Source organism: Mus musculus, chromosome 9 (assembly GCF_000001635.26).
Source record: "Mus musculus strain C57BL/6J chromosome 9, GRCm38.p6 C57BL/6J".
NCBI classification, from domain to species: Eukaryota; Metazoa; Chordata; class Mammalia; order Rodentia; family Muridae; genus Mus; species Mus musculus.
The window spans coordinates 10,035,675-10,055,089 of record NC_000075.6 but is presented as its reverse complement, the minus strand read 5'-3'; the positions used below and the strand labels follow the sequence as shown (position 1 = coordinate 10,055,089).

At 38.8% G+C, this 19,415-nt stretch overlaps 1 protein-coding gene across 14 annotated transcripts in view; it reads left to right on the top strand.

Moving 5' to 3' along the window:
* Cntn5 (contactin 5) overlaps positions 1-19,415 on the top strand; it is a 1,270,553-nt gene that overhangs the window by 849,686 nt on the left and 401,452 nt on the right. For 13 of the 14 annotated variants that reach the window (XR_003947896.1, XR_003947895.1, XM_017313363.2 and 10 more), the window contains one exon: positions 6,204-6,407. The exons of the other annotated variant lie outside the window; for it this stretch is intronic. Coding sequence is in view for 11 of the 13 variants with exons in the window: in XM_017313363.2 (XP_017168852.1) it covers positions 6,204-6,407 (204 nt within the window). In the remaining 2 variants the exon portion in view is untranslated. The remainder of the gene's footprint in view (positions 1-6,203; positions 6,408-19,415) is intronic. 14 annotated transcript variants of the gene reach the window in all.

Here is a 19,415-nt window from a genome sequence, read left to right as displayed (position 1 = left end):
TTCACTTTATACGCTGTGCATAAGTTCTTTTTATTGCATGCTTCTCTGCACAGAAAGTTTTAGTTTGCCATATTCCCATGTATCTATTTTTGCCTTTATTTCTTGTCCTTTGCAGAAGTCTCATAACAAGTGAAAAGTCCACTTCAATTTTGAAGGCATGTTAGAGGAGCTTCAGTGGAGCTTCGTATACTCAGCTGAGGTTTCAGTTAACGTATGAATTTTTTTTTGTCACAGGTGACAGAGGGTCTATTGACCTTGTTCTGTACATGAGCACAAATCATTCCTAATTCTGCTTACCAAAACGACTGTTCTTTCTTGGGGCCCTTCTTAGATTCTCTGTTATTAATGGACTACAACAGTACTCATTTATGTCTAAGTTCTCAGTGCTGTCCCATTCATCAGTATGTGTGCTGATGTAATTCTTAGGTATACATTTACCTTGCTTTCACAGATCACATCTACATTAGGTCATTGGTTCTTTTGATTCAAGGTGGCTTTGGATAATCAGTGGGATTTTAGTAGTCATGTAAATTTTGTAATGCTACTTTAGATCTCTGATGGATGTCATCGATTGTACTGACTTTAGAACTTGTTGGGTAATATTTAAGTTCCATCAATATAGACCCTATCAATCCATGAATGTGAGACGCATTTCCATTTCTTGGCATCTCAATCTGTTTCTTTCATCAGTGTCATAATTCTCAGAGCATAGTTTTTTTTCACTACATAGTACACCCTCCTTTCTAGGTATTTCTTTTCTGTGGATCTTGTAAATGATATTAAATTCTTAGATTGTAGCAATGCTGAATTAATTTAGTCTAACATGGTTTGGAGTAAAATTTCAAAGGAACATTTCTAAATAGAAAATCATATTATCTATATCCAGTAGAATTTTATTTCCTTTCCAAATTAGATGTTTGGGAGCTCTGACTTGAGTTCTGGAATTGGAAGATCTCACAGAAACAACAGTTGTTGAAATCATTGTCTTCTTTAATACTCTAGGAATAGAGACTTGTTAATTTTAAGCTCTTTTATAAAAATTCCTTTATCATTTTGAGATATTACTTCTAGATCAGATTTGTTTGTCTCTTTTGCCATGAAGATATGTGTTTGTGTGTGTGTGTCTGTGTGTGTGTGTGTGTGTGTGTGTGTGTGTGTTTAATATCAAGGGAATCTGCTGTTAACTCTAGAAACTTGCATCTTGATTTTATGTCAGCCTTAAGGATAAGTTGTATTTGGATTAGCTAGAGAGCAGTAGTAGAGATAAAGTACATCATACATAAAGTGAGGATCTCCGTAGGTTCAACTCCTAATGAACTAGAATAACTTTTAGTTCAATCTAAAAGAAAAGAAAGTTACCAGCAAGAAACCAAGAGCCTGGATTTATTAGGAAAGCTTGTTGTACCATTTAGTATTGAATATGCTGAAGAGAGATTTTATACTTTTTTAAAAAATACATTGTTGAAAATGGAAAATCATCATTTGCCAGGTAGTATCAATATCTTCTGAAATTAAATATGATATCAAAATATTACTATTTAATAAATCAATACATATGTGGGTATTTTTAAGATCGAGTCATAGTTAATAAATAACAAAGTAGCACACAAAATAAAGACTAAAGTCATAGTCTTATATAGACAATTATATTTTCTAGTCTCCCCAAATTATTTTATAGTCCTCGCACTATAGCATTATCCTTAAAGTAACTGTATTCCTCTTTATTATGAAAGTAAAGTTTGAAGAGGATTTTAATAAATGTTAATAGATAATAAAAGCCTTAACAGAGAATGTAAACAAAGATCTTAAATGTTGTTTGACTCCACTCAATATTTCTATTTTGGGTACAGGCAGGAAATCTAACCCAGTTTCAGGTGTCAGCTGAGTTATTGTACAGTGTTCTCCTTCTTGTCCTTGGCTTTGTGAACCTCTTGGCTATGTGAAAAAAAAGAAAACTTAACTGCAGAAATAGGATTAGTATTTTTGAGCCCTGGAATTCCTATTTAATTGTGAGACATTTAAAGTGCCAGCTTTATGGACAATTGTCCTAGCCTTGAAATATTTTACAAATTATTGATTCAACAAACACTATTCGGATAAGAAATTGAAATTCTTTAGTCAGCTTTTACTTACTCATTACTCTTTTTAAATTTTAAATAGTACCAAAAACTTAAGAAAATTTCAGCAGAATCTCATAAAATATATAGGTTTGCAGTGTTACATTTCTGTAAATTAGATGTGCATAACTAATGAAGTTGGAGAGGGAGCAAGTTGTGAGACAGGAGCGGTCCTTGTACTTAGGGTCTAATGAGCGGGGTGCATGGTTTACTTATACTCCACGGGCCTAGTTGTTGTCAGTTCACTTAAATATTTCTCATCAGTTCTTCTTTTTAATTAAAAACAAAATTTTTCATACAATATATTCTCATTATGGTTACTCTCCCTAAACTCCTCCCAGATCTGTCTTACTTCCCTACCTACCAAAGCACTACATACCCTTTCTTCCTCTGTCTTATTGGGATACGTATAGTCATCTGAGAAATACTACTACTGCTGCTACTATTACCACTGCATACTACTACTACTAATAATAATAGTAATAGTAATAATATAAATAATAACATAATAAATATGATCAAACAAAAATAAACCATAATAGGACAAAATGAACAAACAGAAAAAAAAGAGCAAAAGAAAAAGCACAAGAAACACAGATGCTAAGACCCACATTCACACACATAGCAAACCCATAAATACAAAATAAAAAACTATAAAACATAAGCAGGAGATGTGTAAGGTTAAAAAAAAAGACAGACTCCAAGGATACCACTGAATTTGTTCTGTATTATCATCTACTACTGGAAATATAGTCTGCCTTTAAATCTGGTTTGTGTACCCAGAGACTCCACTGGAGAAATCCAAATTTTCCTTTGTGGGTTGTGAGCTGTTTCCTTTGTGAAATAGTGTCTGGGTATGGGATGGTGTCTTGTGTCCATTCCATTTTTTTCTGTCAGCACTGGGACTACATCTGGCTTGCACCCTGTTGGTCTTTTACCACTGCCACAGCTTCACCGTGTTCACACACATGTCTGTCCTGTGCTGTCTGGACTGCGCTTGGTGTTTATGTTGCCTTTGGCTCTTTCTGTCCCCTTTTCTTCAGAGTTCTCTGAGCATTAAGGGAAGGGATTAGGTGAATACATCCCATTTATGACTGAGACCTCCAAGGTCTCTCACTCTTTGTACATTTTCCAGTTGTGGGTCTCAGTATTTGCTCCCATCTACTAAAGGCAGAATCTTCTTTGATGATGGCTGAGCAAGATTCTGATCTATATGTGGAGCAAAATGCAATTAGGAGTTGCTTTACTACAACATTCCTTTAGCAGAACAGTAGTATTTGGTTTGTCCCTAGACCATGTCTTTTTTTATTTTTATTACGTATTTTCCTCAATTACAATTCCAATGCTATCCCAAAAGTCTCCCATACTCTTCCCCACCACTCCCCTACACACCCATTCCCACATTTTAGCCCTGGCGTTCCCCTGTCCTGGGGCATATAAAGTTTGCCTGTCCAGTGGGCCTCTCTTTCCAGTGATGGCCGACTAGGCCATCTTTTGATATATATGCAGCTAGAGTCAAGAGCTCGGGGGTACTGGTTAGTTCATATTGTTGTTGCACCTACAGGGTTGCAGATCTCTTTAGCTCCTTGGATACTTTCTCTAGCTCCTCCATTGGGGGCCCTGTGATCCATCCAATAGCTGACTGTGAGCATCCACTTATGTGTTTGCAAGGCCCCGGCCTAGTCTCACAAGAGACAACTATATCAGGGTCCTTTCAGCAAACACTTGCTAGTGTATGCAATGATGTCATCGTTTGGAGGCTAATTATGGGATGGATCCTTGGATATGGCAGTCTCTAGATGGTCCATCCTTTTGTCTCAGCTCCAAACTTTGTCTCTGTAACTCCTTCCATGGGTGATTGTTTCCAATTCTAAGAAGGGGCAAAGTGTCCTAGACCATGTCTTATCTATTCTCTGGTTTTTGGCCACCAGAACAGTGAGAGACATGGGTTCTATCTTACAGTGTGAACTTTAATTCCAATCAGATAGTGATTGTTTACTCTGACAACTTTTGTTATACTCTTGCATTAGTTGATCACAGTTGTAGATCATGGGGTTTGTATCTGGTTTGTTACGTACCTTTTTCCTCTGGTAGTGTGCACAGTACCTTCTAGTAGCACGAACACTAGCCAGTAGGAGTAAAGATTCTACATAAGGACCAGTTTGACATCTCTGTGTTCCATGACTCATGTAGCTGTTTTCTACAGCAATGGAGTGTTACCCTCAGGTTACAGAAAGCAACCAATAGCCTGGGTTGGTTTGGGGGTTCCATAGAATCCCTTTGACCAACACCTCTGTTTGATGTAACCTAGTTCCAGTGCTGGGGGTTTCATTTAGTGATGACAGATGCCTAGTTGGGTCTTTGTCTCTCTCACCATTTTTAAATCTACTTGAGCATCTGGAAATATTGGCTCAAGGTTAGGTTCCCCATTCTGAAATTAGTAAGAAACTAACTCTTAATAATCCATGATAGGAAAAAGACAGAGCAAAGGGTAATTTGAGAGGAAAAAAGAAAAAGAAAATATAAAGTGAGCCTTCCTAATTCCAGTGATAGATTATAATCACATGGTGGGTTATTTAAAACTTAAATTGCCTTATCAAAAAATGAAGAAAATATCTAATAAAAAAAAACTAGCTTTGCAAACAGGAGGCTGTTGGATCTGTTCTTCAAGTAATAACATGGGTGAATTTGAAGGCAGTTGAGATTTTAATGGCTTTGACTTCAAATTCAAATCATATAACAGACATTATATCAGTTTTAGGTGTCATGGTTAAAGCTCTGGTTTCACCATTCTCACATCTCCAAAGAACTTTGCTCTTTATTATTGTCTAAAAAAAAACAGATAAATATATACACTCTCCTAATTGCTCAGTAACTTGGATACAAAACCTTAATCTTTGTCTTCTTCTGTTTATCATGATCAATCTTATTTCTTAATTCCTCTATCATAATTTAATTATATTTATTTTAATTATATTTAGGACTCTGTGTGTGTGTGTGTGTGTGTGTGTGTGTGTTCATGTGAATGTAGGTACCCAAAAGAGGCCAGAGGAGAATAAAAGATCCCCTAAAGCCTGAGTGACAGGCAAGTATGAGCCACACAATGTTTTTACTAGGAACCTCTCTGGGTCAGTATGACAGCAGCAAGTGCTGTTACTTGCAGAGCATCTCTCCATCTGTGCACTCTTCTATGGTGGTTTCCAAATAGTTCGTGGTTGCTGGCTCCTCACAGTCATCACTACCACTGTCACTCAAAACCAATGTCTTATAACTACTTAAAGCCAGCTTCCTGTGGCTGTGATTTTACTCTCCTGTTTGTTCTTCTCCTGCTATTAATCTGCCACATCCCCCCCTCTTTTTACTCTGGAGCTGGAGAGATTGTTTAAAATACAATTCCCAGTCCAACTTCAAATCAACCTTTCTCCAGCTCAGTTAAGATATTTGAGTTTTCTTCTTCCTTTTTCCCATTTCCTTCTTCCTTTTTCTTCCCGTTCTGTGTCCATTATTCCATTGTCCATATATCCTTCATTTTTCTCTATCACCTGGATACTTTCATGAAAACATTAATTTTCTCTTTTCTCTTTGGAATGATGTCTAACCTGAGGTGTTCTGTAGCCAATATATGATTAACAAACCAGGAAAAACTAAAGTCCAGTTATCTCCTAACTTGAGAAGTTGGCATAAATCAATAGGATTAAGTGCATATCTCCCATGTTTTCCTTTATAGTGTATGCTGCCATCTCTCTATATTCTCTTATAAGTTTGGGTAAAATTAATTCATTAAGTTGATATAGAAGAGCAAGGCATTATCTCTTTAACTTTCAACTTTCATCTTAGTAATCACAGTACGGAATATCAAGCACACCTCAGAATCGAAGAGAAAAGAAGTATCAGGAACTCTGTGACCTCTTCCCACAGCCACAACCCAGAGCTGCGCTGAATAGATGATATTACATTATTTGTAGATCGAGTATATATGGCCTTGGATCCAAGGCATGCTTAACAAAGCCCTTGCTGTTTGAGCTTTGTCTGCCAGTTAAATGATCTGTATTATTCAACAGCTGTTGAAATTCTGTGTGTTTTCAGAGATCATCTATAGCTGGGTCTTCAATGAGTTCCCTTCCTTTGTGGCAGAGGACAGCCGGCGGTTCATATCCCAAGAGACAGGCAACCTTTATATTTCTAAAGTGCAAACATCCGATGTTGGCAGCTACATTTGTCTGGTGAAAAATGCTGTGACAAATGCTCGCGTGCTCAGTCCTCCAACCCCACTCACGCTGCGAAATGATGGTGAGTTACAGTTTTAAATGATAAGCATTTCATATGCAAAAATCAAGATGTATCATTGCTGGTTTTCTAAGCACTTGACCTAATACAAATCAACTAAAAGGCATCTGCCCTACTCACAAATGCATCTCTTTAATCTGAGTTTGTGTATGCCGCAGAATATAAATGTTAACATGAGTGATAGGAAATGGCCTAGTTGATAAAATGTTTTCTGTGCTGTGATTCATGATATTAATTCAAATCCTAAGGACCTATGCATAAAGCCAGGCAGAGATTGCTTCTAATCCCATCTTCGGGATGCAGATACATGAACATCTCTGGAGCTTGCTAGCCAGACTATAGGTAGAGACTTGTTAAAGAAGACACATGATGTCAACCTCTGGCTTACATACATGCATGCACCCCCTCATACACACACACATATGTGTTCATACACATGCACATATACACATGCACAAATATACATGTATGCATACACACAGGCATACGTACAATGGTATTATGGGAAATGACTGGTTCATAGTGGATAAATACTGATCATAATTCTACTTAACTCATTATTATAATGAGACCCTGGAAGGGAGAGCCATGTGAACTCCACTGTTCTCTCTGTCCTTAGGGTCTGTCTGCAGCATATGTGTATTAGCTGTATGAGTACTATGGACTCAGTTTTTATTGCATTTGTAGCTCATCTGCCTTCAAATTGAGTATTAAGCTTTTAATACTTCATTGTACAATTATAATTGTTATTACTTTTTCAATAATAGGAATAGTTGTAACTTTAACTATTCAGTGAAGCCCAGGCAGGTGTAATGATGCTATAATTATAGGAATTGCCATCTATCCACAGGATCTTCATATTTAAACACCTCATTTGTATTTATAGACATTTACAGTTAGGCATTGCATTAAAAAAGTCAAGTGCTCTATTGTAGTTGATATATGATATGCAGATTGCTCTGCTGTGCAACAAAAATTATCTGTGAAGGCATTATTAAGAAGTGAACTAGAGAATGAGAATTCTGATTGGTTTTAAAGTATTAAAAAGTATATTTTAATATGTTTTATAGTTCTTCTATATGCTTTTTTCCACAAGACAGTCTCGTGTAGCTAAAGCTAGCTATAAAGTGCTGTCCTTTCGCTCCCATCTGACAAGTATTTTCAAAATATACAACAACACCTGCTAAAGGAACACACATGATATGTACTCACTGATGAGTGGATATTAGCCCAGAAACTTAGAATACCGAAGATATAAGATACAATTTGCAAAACACATGAAACTCAAGAAGAACAAAGACCAAAGTGTGGACACTTTGCCCCTTCTTAGATTTGGGAACAAAATACCCATGGAAGGAGTTACAGAGACAAAGTTTGGAGCTGAGATGAAAGGATGGGCCATCTAGAGACAGCCATACCCTGGGATCCATCCCATAATCAGCCTCCAAACGCTAACACCATTGCTCACACTAGCAAGATTTTGCTCAAAGGACTCTGATATAGCTGTCTCTTGTGAGGCTATGCCGGGGCCTAGCAAACACAGAAGTGGATGCTCACAGTCAGCTATTGGATGGATCACAGGGCACCCAATGGAGGAGCTAGAGAAAGTACCCAAGGAGCTAAAGGGGACTGCAACCCTATAGGTGGAACAACAATATGAACTACCCAGTACCCCCTGGAGCTCGTGTCTCTAGCTGCATATGTATCAGAAGATGGCCTAGTCGGCCATCACTGGGAAGAGAGGCCCCTTGGTATTGCAAACTTCATATGCCCCAGTACAGGGGAACACCAGGGCCAAGAAGTAGGAGTGGGGGGGAGGGGTGGGGGAGGGTATGGGGGACTTTGGGGGTAGCATTGGAAATGTAATTGAAGAAAATGCCTAATTAAAACAAAAAAATTCTTTTTAAAAAATTACCTACTGTTTGTGGTGATTTGAATGGCAATGGTTCCTATGGAATCATATATTTGAATTCTTGTTCACCAGAGAATGGAAATGTTTGAGAGGTTGATAAAGATTGGGAGGTGTGGCCTTATTGAAAGAGATGTGTCACTGTGGGTGGGCTTGAGCTTTCAAAATCCAAGGTCTGGCTAAGACTCTCCCTCTCCCTCTCCCTCTCCCTCTCCCTCCTCCTCCCCCTCTCCCCCCCTCTCCCTCTCCCTCTCCCCCATCCCCCCTCCTCCTCTCCACTCCCTCTACCTCTCCTTCCCCCTCTCTCCCCTCTCTCCCCTCTCTCTTTCTCACTGTGGTTCAAGGATGTAGCTCTGAGCTACTGGTCTAGTATCATGCATGCTGTCATGATTATAATTTCAGAGGATCAATCCTCTAATTAATACTTTCTTTTATAAGTCTTACCATAGTCATGCATCAATTCACAGCAATAGAACCTTGACTAAGACACTTATAGAATATATCGTTAGCGTTAGGTTCTACTGTAAGAATTTGCTTATCAATGTACATATGTCTATCACATATAAGTTATATATAAACTGCTGAATATATAGTAATTCAAAATTCAGGAAGTCAACCTATGTGTACACACACACACATATAATATATATACTATATATATATATATATATATACATATATTATATGTCACAACTCTACAAAGTAGATTACCAATGAAATATTCCCCCTGGTTATAAGAAGCCCTATATTGTACACTGATAAATTTAACCACAGGTCACATATATAATGTCACAGATGCATAGGTAAAAAATAAGAACAGAAACTAAAAATTAAATAAGAAGCTACTTGATGTTGACTTTAACAATTGTGGCCATGTTTCCTATGTTTCTTAATAACTAACTTTGAATGCTAAAAGACAGACATTTAAGAATCATTACTAAAGCAATATTGAATCATTAAGTGTCATACAATTTAAGATAATTAAGATGATTTGAAATATGTATCCTAAAAATGTTCCCTTTAAATTAAAATTTACTGCTGGGCATTAGAAGCTGGCAGTGAGAATACCCACGGATACACAACTGAAGAAAATAAGTTCCTCTCTCCAATAACCCATCAGTAACCAATAGTTCAACAGACAGTAGAGCTGTATGACCCCTCTCTGATCCATGATTGATGGTTGACAAGCTCAGTTGGGAAACCACAGCTCCTGTGTGATCATAATTGAATTACTGTGTTGTACATAGGCTTTAGCAAGCCTCCTCCTCATCTTCTGGCACTTACATTCTTTCTACCCTCTTCCTCAGTAATCTACAAGCCTCTAAGTCGATGGACTAAGTGTCCTGAGCAAGTAACCTTCACCTATTATTCTCATCACCATAAGCAGCGGTGAGTCTACACACTGCAATTCTCTGTGAAGGGATGCTGCTCTGATTAGGGCGGAGAGTTACATTTGTCTGTAGCAATTATACAGCCATGTCAATTTAGACAGTAGCAATTAGACAGCTGTGTCAATTTAAATTAAAAACAGTAGTAAGTTTTCCTCTAGGGAAACTAATTACTTGAGAACAAGATTTTGACTGGGTTGACAGCCCCAGGCATGAGTTCATACTGTGGAGCAAGCTTCAAACCCAACCAGAGACTACTCTGTTACCCTCACAATTGTCATGCTGCCATTTCACCAATGGACATTTTCCATGAATTATGGTTCTTCCATTTGAAAATTGGATAAGATCACTGATGCCTTTCACTCCCCAATAAGCTGAATGTTCTCATAGCCATTGTTAAATTCAGTGTGACACACACATACACAGACACCCACAAAGATATGAATACAAGAAAAAGACTTGTGGAAAGATGGATTATTGTAGAGATGGGAAAGAGGTGATAGAGAATGGAGGTGAGTGTAGCATCAGCATACTACATACGTTTATGAAACTGCCAATGCAAAAAAGTAACTGTAAAAATGATAAAAAGCCAAGAGTGTCAGTAGGAGAAAAATATCCTTGCAACGTTTCTTAAATTTCTTCTTTACAAAAGCAACCACTAGATGGAATAATAATATTCAGATATCAAGATAACATTACAATGTGAAAAAAAAAAACTACTGGTATGGTGAAAAAGAACACACAGCTAAATAAGAAAAATGTGACATTCAAATCATGCCCTGGAGGATCAAAATTGCTTGGGAGAATTTAAAAGGAAAAACGGAAACATAGAAATAATCAAGAGAACACAAGGAGGTACTAAAACAAAGGGAAAAAAGGGTAGGAATGTGGAGTGAGGAAGCCAGGGAGAGAGGAAGCTAGGGAGAGAAGGTTTCAATAAGATATGGTCACAGGCCTGCAGTACACAGAACAGTGCTGGCTAGGTTATCTGGTTCTCTGTCACCTCATTCCCTCTGAGACCTTACAGAAAGAAAACTAACATCTGTGAGAAATCCAGCCTTGTTGATATAGTTCTGGCCTATAAAGGAAGTGTGCAAGCTAGATTAAAGGTAAATAAAGCACTCGAATATAGTATACAATGAAAGGGATCAGAAAAATTGCTGAAAACCACGTGTCCAAAAGTCTGGAAAACAACAAATAAACAAGCAAAAAACCTTGTAGTCAATATTAGCACTAAGATTGTATCATGATTTAGGACCTGAAGCTGGCAAGGTGGTAAAGACTTGACTCTGTTATAGCAGAGGACAGAGGTTCTTTGAACAGCACTGATGTTGGGTGATCCAGGACTATCTATAACTCCATTGCTCTTTGGTCCTCGGCAGTTAGAAGACACACATGTGGGACACATACAATGCATGCAGGCACACACAAATTAATATAATATAAAAATTAACATATATATCTTTAAGAAATGGAAGTAAGGACGAGGCTGAAGATACATTTATTGAAGAGTTTTGCAGAATAATTCCAGGAACCTTTCACATTTTCTAAACATAAATCCTTTGAGTAACATAGAACTCAGTTCTTTCACATGAATGGTGGGCCCATAGCAAGCAACCTTCTTCTTCTATACTTATGGATTTCCTGTGTGAGATCCTTACCCTCAGTAGAGAACATACCGTCACCATCCAAACTCCTCACTGGGGATAACTGCAACACTCGTCACAGGCAAGCAGCTCTTCCCGTAAACAAATGGAGTGGTCTGCAGCAGCATTGGAGCTTCTACAGCAGAGTTTGAAACACAGTCCTAAGTGAACAACTGTTATTAGAACTTGCAGAAGTTATCTAGTGATTGCAATTTAATAGCAAGAGGATGTGAAAAATAGAAACAAATTATTATTAAACATTATTTCAATTCAAAGGCTCTCTTGTCATGATTGGATTGTTTTTTTTTATTATTTGATAATTGAAAAGCATTTTTGCATAAAGGATATATTCCTGAATGTTTTCTCTCATGCATGTCAAATACTAAAAATTCATACACTTAAAATAAAAATAGAGTAAGATCATGGATGAATTCATTGATGACACCACTGTCAGCTGCAATTCCCACTGGGTTTCCACCCTCTCAATTCAGAGGCAAGCGTTTAAACCTCTCAGTGCAGAGGCAGCGTTTATATTCAGTATTTTTGCAAGCTTGGCAAACACCTCTGTGGGGGTTTGAATATAAAAATTATATTTAAGCTGCTGTGACCGTAATGTTACCTATAAAAGTCATTTTAAGAACATTGAAATTTTACACTTTTCTGGGAAAAAAAAGGTTTTCTAAAAATAATAAAGGATGTGTGAGTAGGCAGAAGTTTTTCCTTTCAAGTTCAAGTAAAATTTTCCTTAGTAAACTCTTGGTTAGAAAATGCACTGATTTGCTTGAGTTTGAAAGCAAAATTTGAAGTGATATTTGCTTGTAGGTATTATATCTGAGTTAATTCATAGAGGGCAGAAGTGAGAGATGGGGGTAGTGCAGGATGGAATTGTGAAAATGCTATTGTGTTATACAGATAAGTATGTCTATGGAAAGTCAGAACTGGCCCCACATAGCCAGAACCATACATGAGGAGCTTCAAGTGGCAATCACAGAGCACACTAAGGTTGTCCCAGAGTGGGAGTCTTCAAGGAGGTCCCTCTGTTTTCTATCTCCACTTTCTAAGAGTGACTATGCACTTTTGCCCTGTGAACACTTGCTCTAAAGTTGCAAGCAAAAAAAAAAAAAAAAAAAAAAAAAAAAAAAAAAAAAAAAAAGAAAAAGAAAAAGAAAAAGAAAAAAAAAAAGAAACAACAATAACAACAAAAATCAAAAACCAAACCGAACCAAAACTGATCAAGGCTTTCATGTCCTGCTTATGTGAGCAGTGAACCTATTAGGATCAGATATTACATTTGGCACTGTGGATAGAAAAAGGAGCCAAAGAACACAGCAGTTGTCCTTGTATGGAAAAGAAAGATGTAGCCTCACTACTAGAACACATTCTACATGCATCCTAGCCTCTGCCTCATTACGCAACATCCTGATGAGGCCTGTCTCACACATCACTAAACTGAATTCATAAATGTATCTAATAAAATCATTATGAGTGATCATATTTTCAATATGGTATACAGGGTCATAAATCAAATGTTTGTCCTCTACAGAAGAGACACCTAGATTCCTGTTCTAACCACATTTCTCTCTGTCCACTTTCCATTCTGCCATCTCTCCCTCAAACACTTCTGCATCTGTCAATTCCTAGCACGGACTCCCCTCTCCCAGGGTCTCATGTGTCTGTTTTTCATGGTCATATTGCATATTGTGTACTATCACCAGAATTCCCACTCCTATTAGGAAGCCCTGCTTTACACTGTGTTTTCAACCTCCATATTTGCTGCATGAGAGACAGCATTTTCCAAAACCATTGAATGGGATAGACACGGTTAGGGATCAGGAGCATGTACTGTTCCTGAAAGTCACCTGAATTGAGTTTTCCGAATTCACACTGGGAGCCTCACAACTCATGGTTCAAAACAACATCTGTATCTCTCCTCTGGCTGCCTCTGGCACCTAAGCTCAGGAGCATATACCCACTCACAGACACAGATACACACAGACACAGACACACACTAACACAAGCATGCACATACAAAGTGAGAGAACACACACAGAGAACAAACACACATACATCACATTTTTAATTTTGAAAACCATTGAGATGTTAATGTAAAGATAAAAACATTTGGGTAAGTATTAACTAAAAGAAATGTGTTGCTGTTATAGTGATATAAAATATCCACATCCATTTCAAGGGGGTGCTAGGGTCATTGAGTTGTGAAAATGACTTTGGTTCCCTGGGAAGATATGGAAAGCTATATTTCTTCCCCGAGTCCATTACATGTAAGAACAGAATCCTCATTTCCTATTCAGAGTCTTCCTTTTTAATACTGATGTGCTTCCTAAGACTACTTCTCATAGCCTCCTACAGTGGTCACATCCAGGACACACAAAGAAAAGTTGGAAAGAATAAAAAGGACATTGATGACAAGAAGAAAGGAAGAGAGAGTAGACAGAGGAAATGTGAGAACAGAGGAGAGGGGAAGACCGAGGACAGGACAGGACAGGACAGGACAGGACAGGACAGGACAGTATGGGGAAACTATGTTTTTGTGCCTATGCATCTCGGGAGTAAGATAGCACAAAAGAATCAAAATGCCAGCTTTAGTGAGGAAAGAAGTAAAGGAAGAGTGGGTTCAGAAAGCATGGAAAGAAACTGGCTTGTATTAGAGGATTCATCAGTTTCCTCACTGGAAACAAATTAGAAAGCCTGCAACATGGATACACTGTTTCTTGTTGGGGAAAGTGGTGGCTTTGTTTATTTAGTTTTATTGGTAATAAACCAGATACAAAGTCATTGGTTGAAAGCATATGCATAGACATGTTTACTTTTTAGGCAAGCAGTTTGTCAACAAGGAGAGTATGTACAGAATTCACTAATTCCATAGTCCAAGAATCAACTCCATCAGTTCTCTGCTGGGTACAGAACAGTAGAGCCTGAAATCTACATTTGTGGACACTGCAGTAGGCCCTCAAGAGGGACAGAATAGGACTTTGCCACTGTCGGTGTTGGTTTGCATTGTTCAGAACATTTCCCTGTGTGGTTAAGGATTTTAAATGGAGACATTACTTTAAAATATCTTAATTAGTTTCCCTGTAGCATGAGTCTTCCTAAGAGGGAAGGTGGGTTTGTGAAGATGAGAAGGTGAAATTTTGTTTGATAGAGGGCACTGGGATATAACAAAATAACTTTGACTTCCTAAGCATTACACATAAAAGAGAGTCCCTCCTCTCTCCTCTCATCCTCTCATCCTCTCCTCTCCTCTCTCCTCTCTCCTCTCTCCTCACCACCTCCTCCCCTGCCCTCCTCTTCTCTCTTCTCTCTTTCTCTCTCTTCCTTTTTGTTCCCTGAATATCTAATGTTCTCTACTAAATCCAAGGGATGTTTTCCATTCCCTGTTCTTTGCTAAAAACCCTACTTTATAGATAGTTGCAAGGGAAAGTTCTAACAAGAATGTTTCTGTCTGGCTACACACATCTTAGCCATGAAACTGAACAATATCAAAGCTTTATGTCTGTCTCCACAGTAATGTATGAACATGCCTTTTACTAATATTTTATTCATTTTCCTACTGTGTATCTCAAAACTGTTTCATCCCAAAAAGAAGCAAACTACATGAAAGTCTCCTGAAGTCACTGGATCATTTTTAATGGAAGGAGTGCCACATCCATTCAGACATTCTTGGCGTTTAGGCATTTTAGAAAATCCATTTTCTTTAGCAGTCTTAAAAATCAATTAAACTTCTAACCATGGAGATAAAAATTTTTATTGTAAAAAGTCAATATATGACATCTTATTAACTCTCAGCATTTCCCAGAAACTTTGAAGAATTACTTATTAAGTGCTTACAAGTGAGATAAATTTACCAAATATATATGATGTGTATGCCTTTTCCAGCCAATCACTATAATTCAAGAAATAATTTTAAAACACTATGAATCATTTATAATAGTACAATAATACTGAATATATACATAAGCTCTCTCTCTCTCTGTCTCTGTCTCTGTCTCTGTCTCTGTCTCTCTGTCTCTCTCCTCTATAACCTTGCCTAGAACTCACTCTTTAACCCAGGATGGTCCTGAACTTACATCACTCATTCTGCCCAATTTCTCGATACCTGGGATTCTCTGTTTGAGTGGAAATCCTTACCTTTAGATCTTTCTCAGCCCTGAATGTGGAATGCAGTCTGGGAGATGGAGACTTGTGACCACTGGAGTATGTTCCAGTTAAGCTTCCCAGCATGCTTTTCTGTGTTGAGATTTCTTTACTTTAGTTTTTTAGTATTTTAATTGAATTTTTTTTAATTTATTTTATTTTTAGTTTATTTTTTACACTCCATATTCCATTCCCAGTCCCCCTCCATCCAGCCTCAGTCTGCTCCACATTCCTCACCTCCTCCTCACCCCACCCCGTCTCTGTGAAAATGCCCATCTCCCACCCCACGTGACCTCTAAACTCCCTGGGGCCTCCAGTCTCTTGAGGGTTAGGTGCTTCATCTCTGAATGAACACAGACCCCGCAGTCCTCTACTGTATGTGTGTTGAGGGCCTCATATCAACTGGTATATGCTGCCTGTTTGGTGGTCCAGTGTTTGAGGGATCTCAAGGGTCCAGGTTAATTGAGACTGCTGGTTCTCCTACAGGGTTGCCATTCTCCTCAGCTTCTTTCATCCTTCTTGAATTCAACAATAGGGGTCAGCTGCTTCTGTCCACTGGTTGGGTGCAAATATCTGTATCTGGCTCTTTTAGCTGCTAGTTGGGTCTTTCAGAGGGCAGTCATGCTAGGTCCCTTTTTTGAGCAATCCATAGCCTCAATAATAGTGTCAGGCCTTGGGACCTCCCCTTGAGCTGGATCCCACTTTGGACCTGTCACTTGACCTTCTTTTCCTCAGGCTCTTCTCCATATCCATCCCTGTAATTCTTTCAGACAGGAACAATTATGGTTCATAGATGTGACTATGGGGTAGTAACCCCATCCCTCACTTGATGTCCTGCTGGAGGTGGACTCTATAAGTTCCCTCTCCCTACTGTTGGTCATTTAATCTAAAGTCCCTCCCTTTGAGTCTTGGGAGTCTCTCACCTCCCAGGTCTCTGGTGCATTTTGGGGGTATCCCAAACCTCCTATTTCCTGAGGTTGCGTGGTTATATTCTTTCTGCTGGCCCTCAGAGCTTCAGTCCTTTTCCCTCACCCAATACCAGATCAGGTTTCCCCCTTCCCTCCTAGCCCCCTTTCCCCCTTCCCCCCTAATCTACTTTCCCTCCAGGTCCCTCCCACCCTCCCCACTTGTGATTGCTTTCTTCTCTCTCCCTAGTAGGACCTAGGTGTTGTCTCTTGGGAACTTCAGCTTGGTGAGCTTTTTGAGTTCTGTGGACTGTATCTTGGGTATTCTGTACTTTTTGTTGTTGTTGTTGTTTTGGTTTGGTTTTTGTTGTTATTGTTGTTTTGTTTTTTTTTTTTTTGTTTTGGTTTTTGTTTTGTTGCTTATATCCACTTACTAGTGTGTACATACCATACATATCCTTTTGGGTCTGAGTTACCTCACTCAAGATGATATTTCTAGTTCTATCCATTTGCCTCCAAAACTCAGGATATCCTCCTTCTTAATAGCTGAGTAGTATCCCATTGTGTAATTGAACCACATTTTCTGTCTCCATTCTTCTTTTGTGGGTCATCTAGGTTGTTTCCAGCTTCTGGCTATCACAAATAAGTCCACTATTAGCATAGTAGAACACTTGCCCCTGTGGCATGGTGGGACACCTTTTGGTATAGCTGGGACTTCAGATAGATCTATTTTCATATTTCTGAGGAACCTCCAGATTGATTTCCAGAGTGCTTGGACCAGTTTGAAATCCCATCAGCAAAGCTGGTGGGGTTTTTTACATTTCAAATGTATCCACTTTCCCGATATCCTCCCCCAAAAACCTCCTATCCCATCCCCCTCCTGCTTCTACGAGGGGGTACCCCTACCCACACACTGCCTCCTACATCCCTGCCCTCTAATTCCCCTACACTGGGGCATCTAGCCTTCACTGGACCAAGGGCCTCTTCTCCCATCGATGACTGACAAGGCCACACTCTGTTACATATTTGGCTGTAGCCATGGGTCCCTCCATGTGTACTCTTTGGTTGGTGTTTTAGACCCTGGGGCTCTAGTTGGTTGATATTGTTGTTCTTCCTATGGGGCTGCAAACCTCTTCAGCTCCTTCAGTCCTTTCTCTAACTCCTTCATTGGGGACCCAGTTCTCCAATGGTTGACTTCAAGCATCCACCTCTGTATTTGTCAGGATCTGGCAGAACCTCTCAGGAGACAGCTATATGAGGCTCCTGTCAGCAAGCACTTCTTAGCATCCACAATAGAGATTTCTTAAGAGTCAACACACACCATCACTGGTGCACCCCCTCTTCCCATTTAATGCCCTCTAATCTGGCACTCATATTTAGCAAGCCACTCACTGTATTCTCAAAATCAAGAAAACACCTCTTGGTCACAAGTGTCAGTGTTTCCTTGGCTTTCATCACCCTTAGCCTTGTGGCAGGTCATGTCTAAAGAAAATATTTCTTGACTTGCCAGATGGCTTGTTCTCCTAGTCGGTGTGTCTGCACCTTTCACTCTTTCCTCTAAGTCTCCTTCTAAATCAACCCACCTGACAGTATATGTTGCTTAGAATCCTCCAACATCTTCATCACAAGTGTAAAAGGTTTGGCTAACTGTGTAAGGTCCTTATCTGCAAACTCATTTTCATCTGTCCCTTCATCAACTTCTACATGCATCACCATATCACACTAGACCCTAATCAGTGGCTTTCTTATTATCCTTATCTCGATTCATTCTCAAAGGCATTGCCACATTTACTATAAATAAAACACACAGGAAAAACACATATAAGATACCAAGAAACTAGCTATACCCTGCATCTTTGACCAACCACCAAGAAAGTGCATTCTTGAGAATGGCATCACACCTGAACTCAAAACTTGAGGAGCTGTGCCTCATTTTAACTAATGTGGGTCTGATTTACTGCCTACTTTGTGTTGGGTTTGAGACTTAACCTATCTAAACCTCAATGTGTTCTCCTGAACAAGAGGTTAACATTTATTATCTGCTGCAGAAGGAAGTGGGAGTATTGTGTGCATTACTATAAAAAACGCACCTAGAAGGGAAGCAGTTTCATAACAGACTGGAGGGAATGTTAGCAATTTTACATGGAATCCCTCAGCTATTTGTTAGCAGGGACTTGGTCATAGTAGTCATAAGCCACCGTTCTGGGGTGTTGCTGTTCCAGGAGTTGTGCTGTTCACATTGTTTGTTGTGTAAATTCAGAGTCATCTGTGGAGAGCCAATATTTCTGTATTCAGGAATGGAGTAGTCAGCTAGCAACACTCGTGGGTGGGGCCTGGGGATTAGCACCTTCACTTGCTGCAGTTCTAAGGTGCTCCCCAGTTCTCAGATTCTATTCCCTCATGTTCCTCCCACTTTGTGATGATCTGTAAACTTCCAGTCCTGTCTGCAGATATTTGAATAGTTTGCCTACAATCACATAGCCACATATAGGTGCTATAAATAGGAATAAAATCTACCCTGTAATAAGCAGTCTGGTTTTTATTATAAAAGCATTCTCTTATTTCTGTCCACATGAAGGTTCATCTCCCTTATACTTAATATTATCCACATAAGCCTATAATGCAAGCATGTGAAGTATAGACCCACGGATTCAACCCAGAGAGTCAAACACCTAAATATTCAGAAAGTCGTTAAACCTTCCAGTGAGCAAGCTTTGCAAAGTATTCAACAAAACTAAAACTAGCTTAACCTATAAGACTCCTCCTTTGCTACTCTCTTTATAGCTTCCTTTGTCTAAACTATTTCAATCAATATGACAAAATGTACTCCTAAAAGTCATCCTCTGCCATCTATTTAATTTTAAAGAGCATTATTAGGAGACTCACCTGAAGCCTATATGAAATACATGTTTATTATATCTGACTGCATGTTATTGAGGTCAGGAACTAGTGTAAATCATCTAGGGTAATTTTAAAAAATGGAAAATATGAGGCCCCACATGAGATTTATC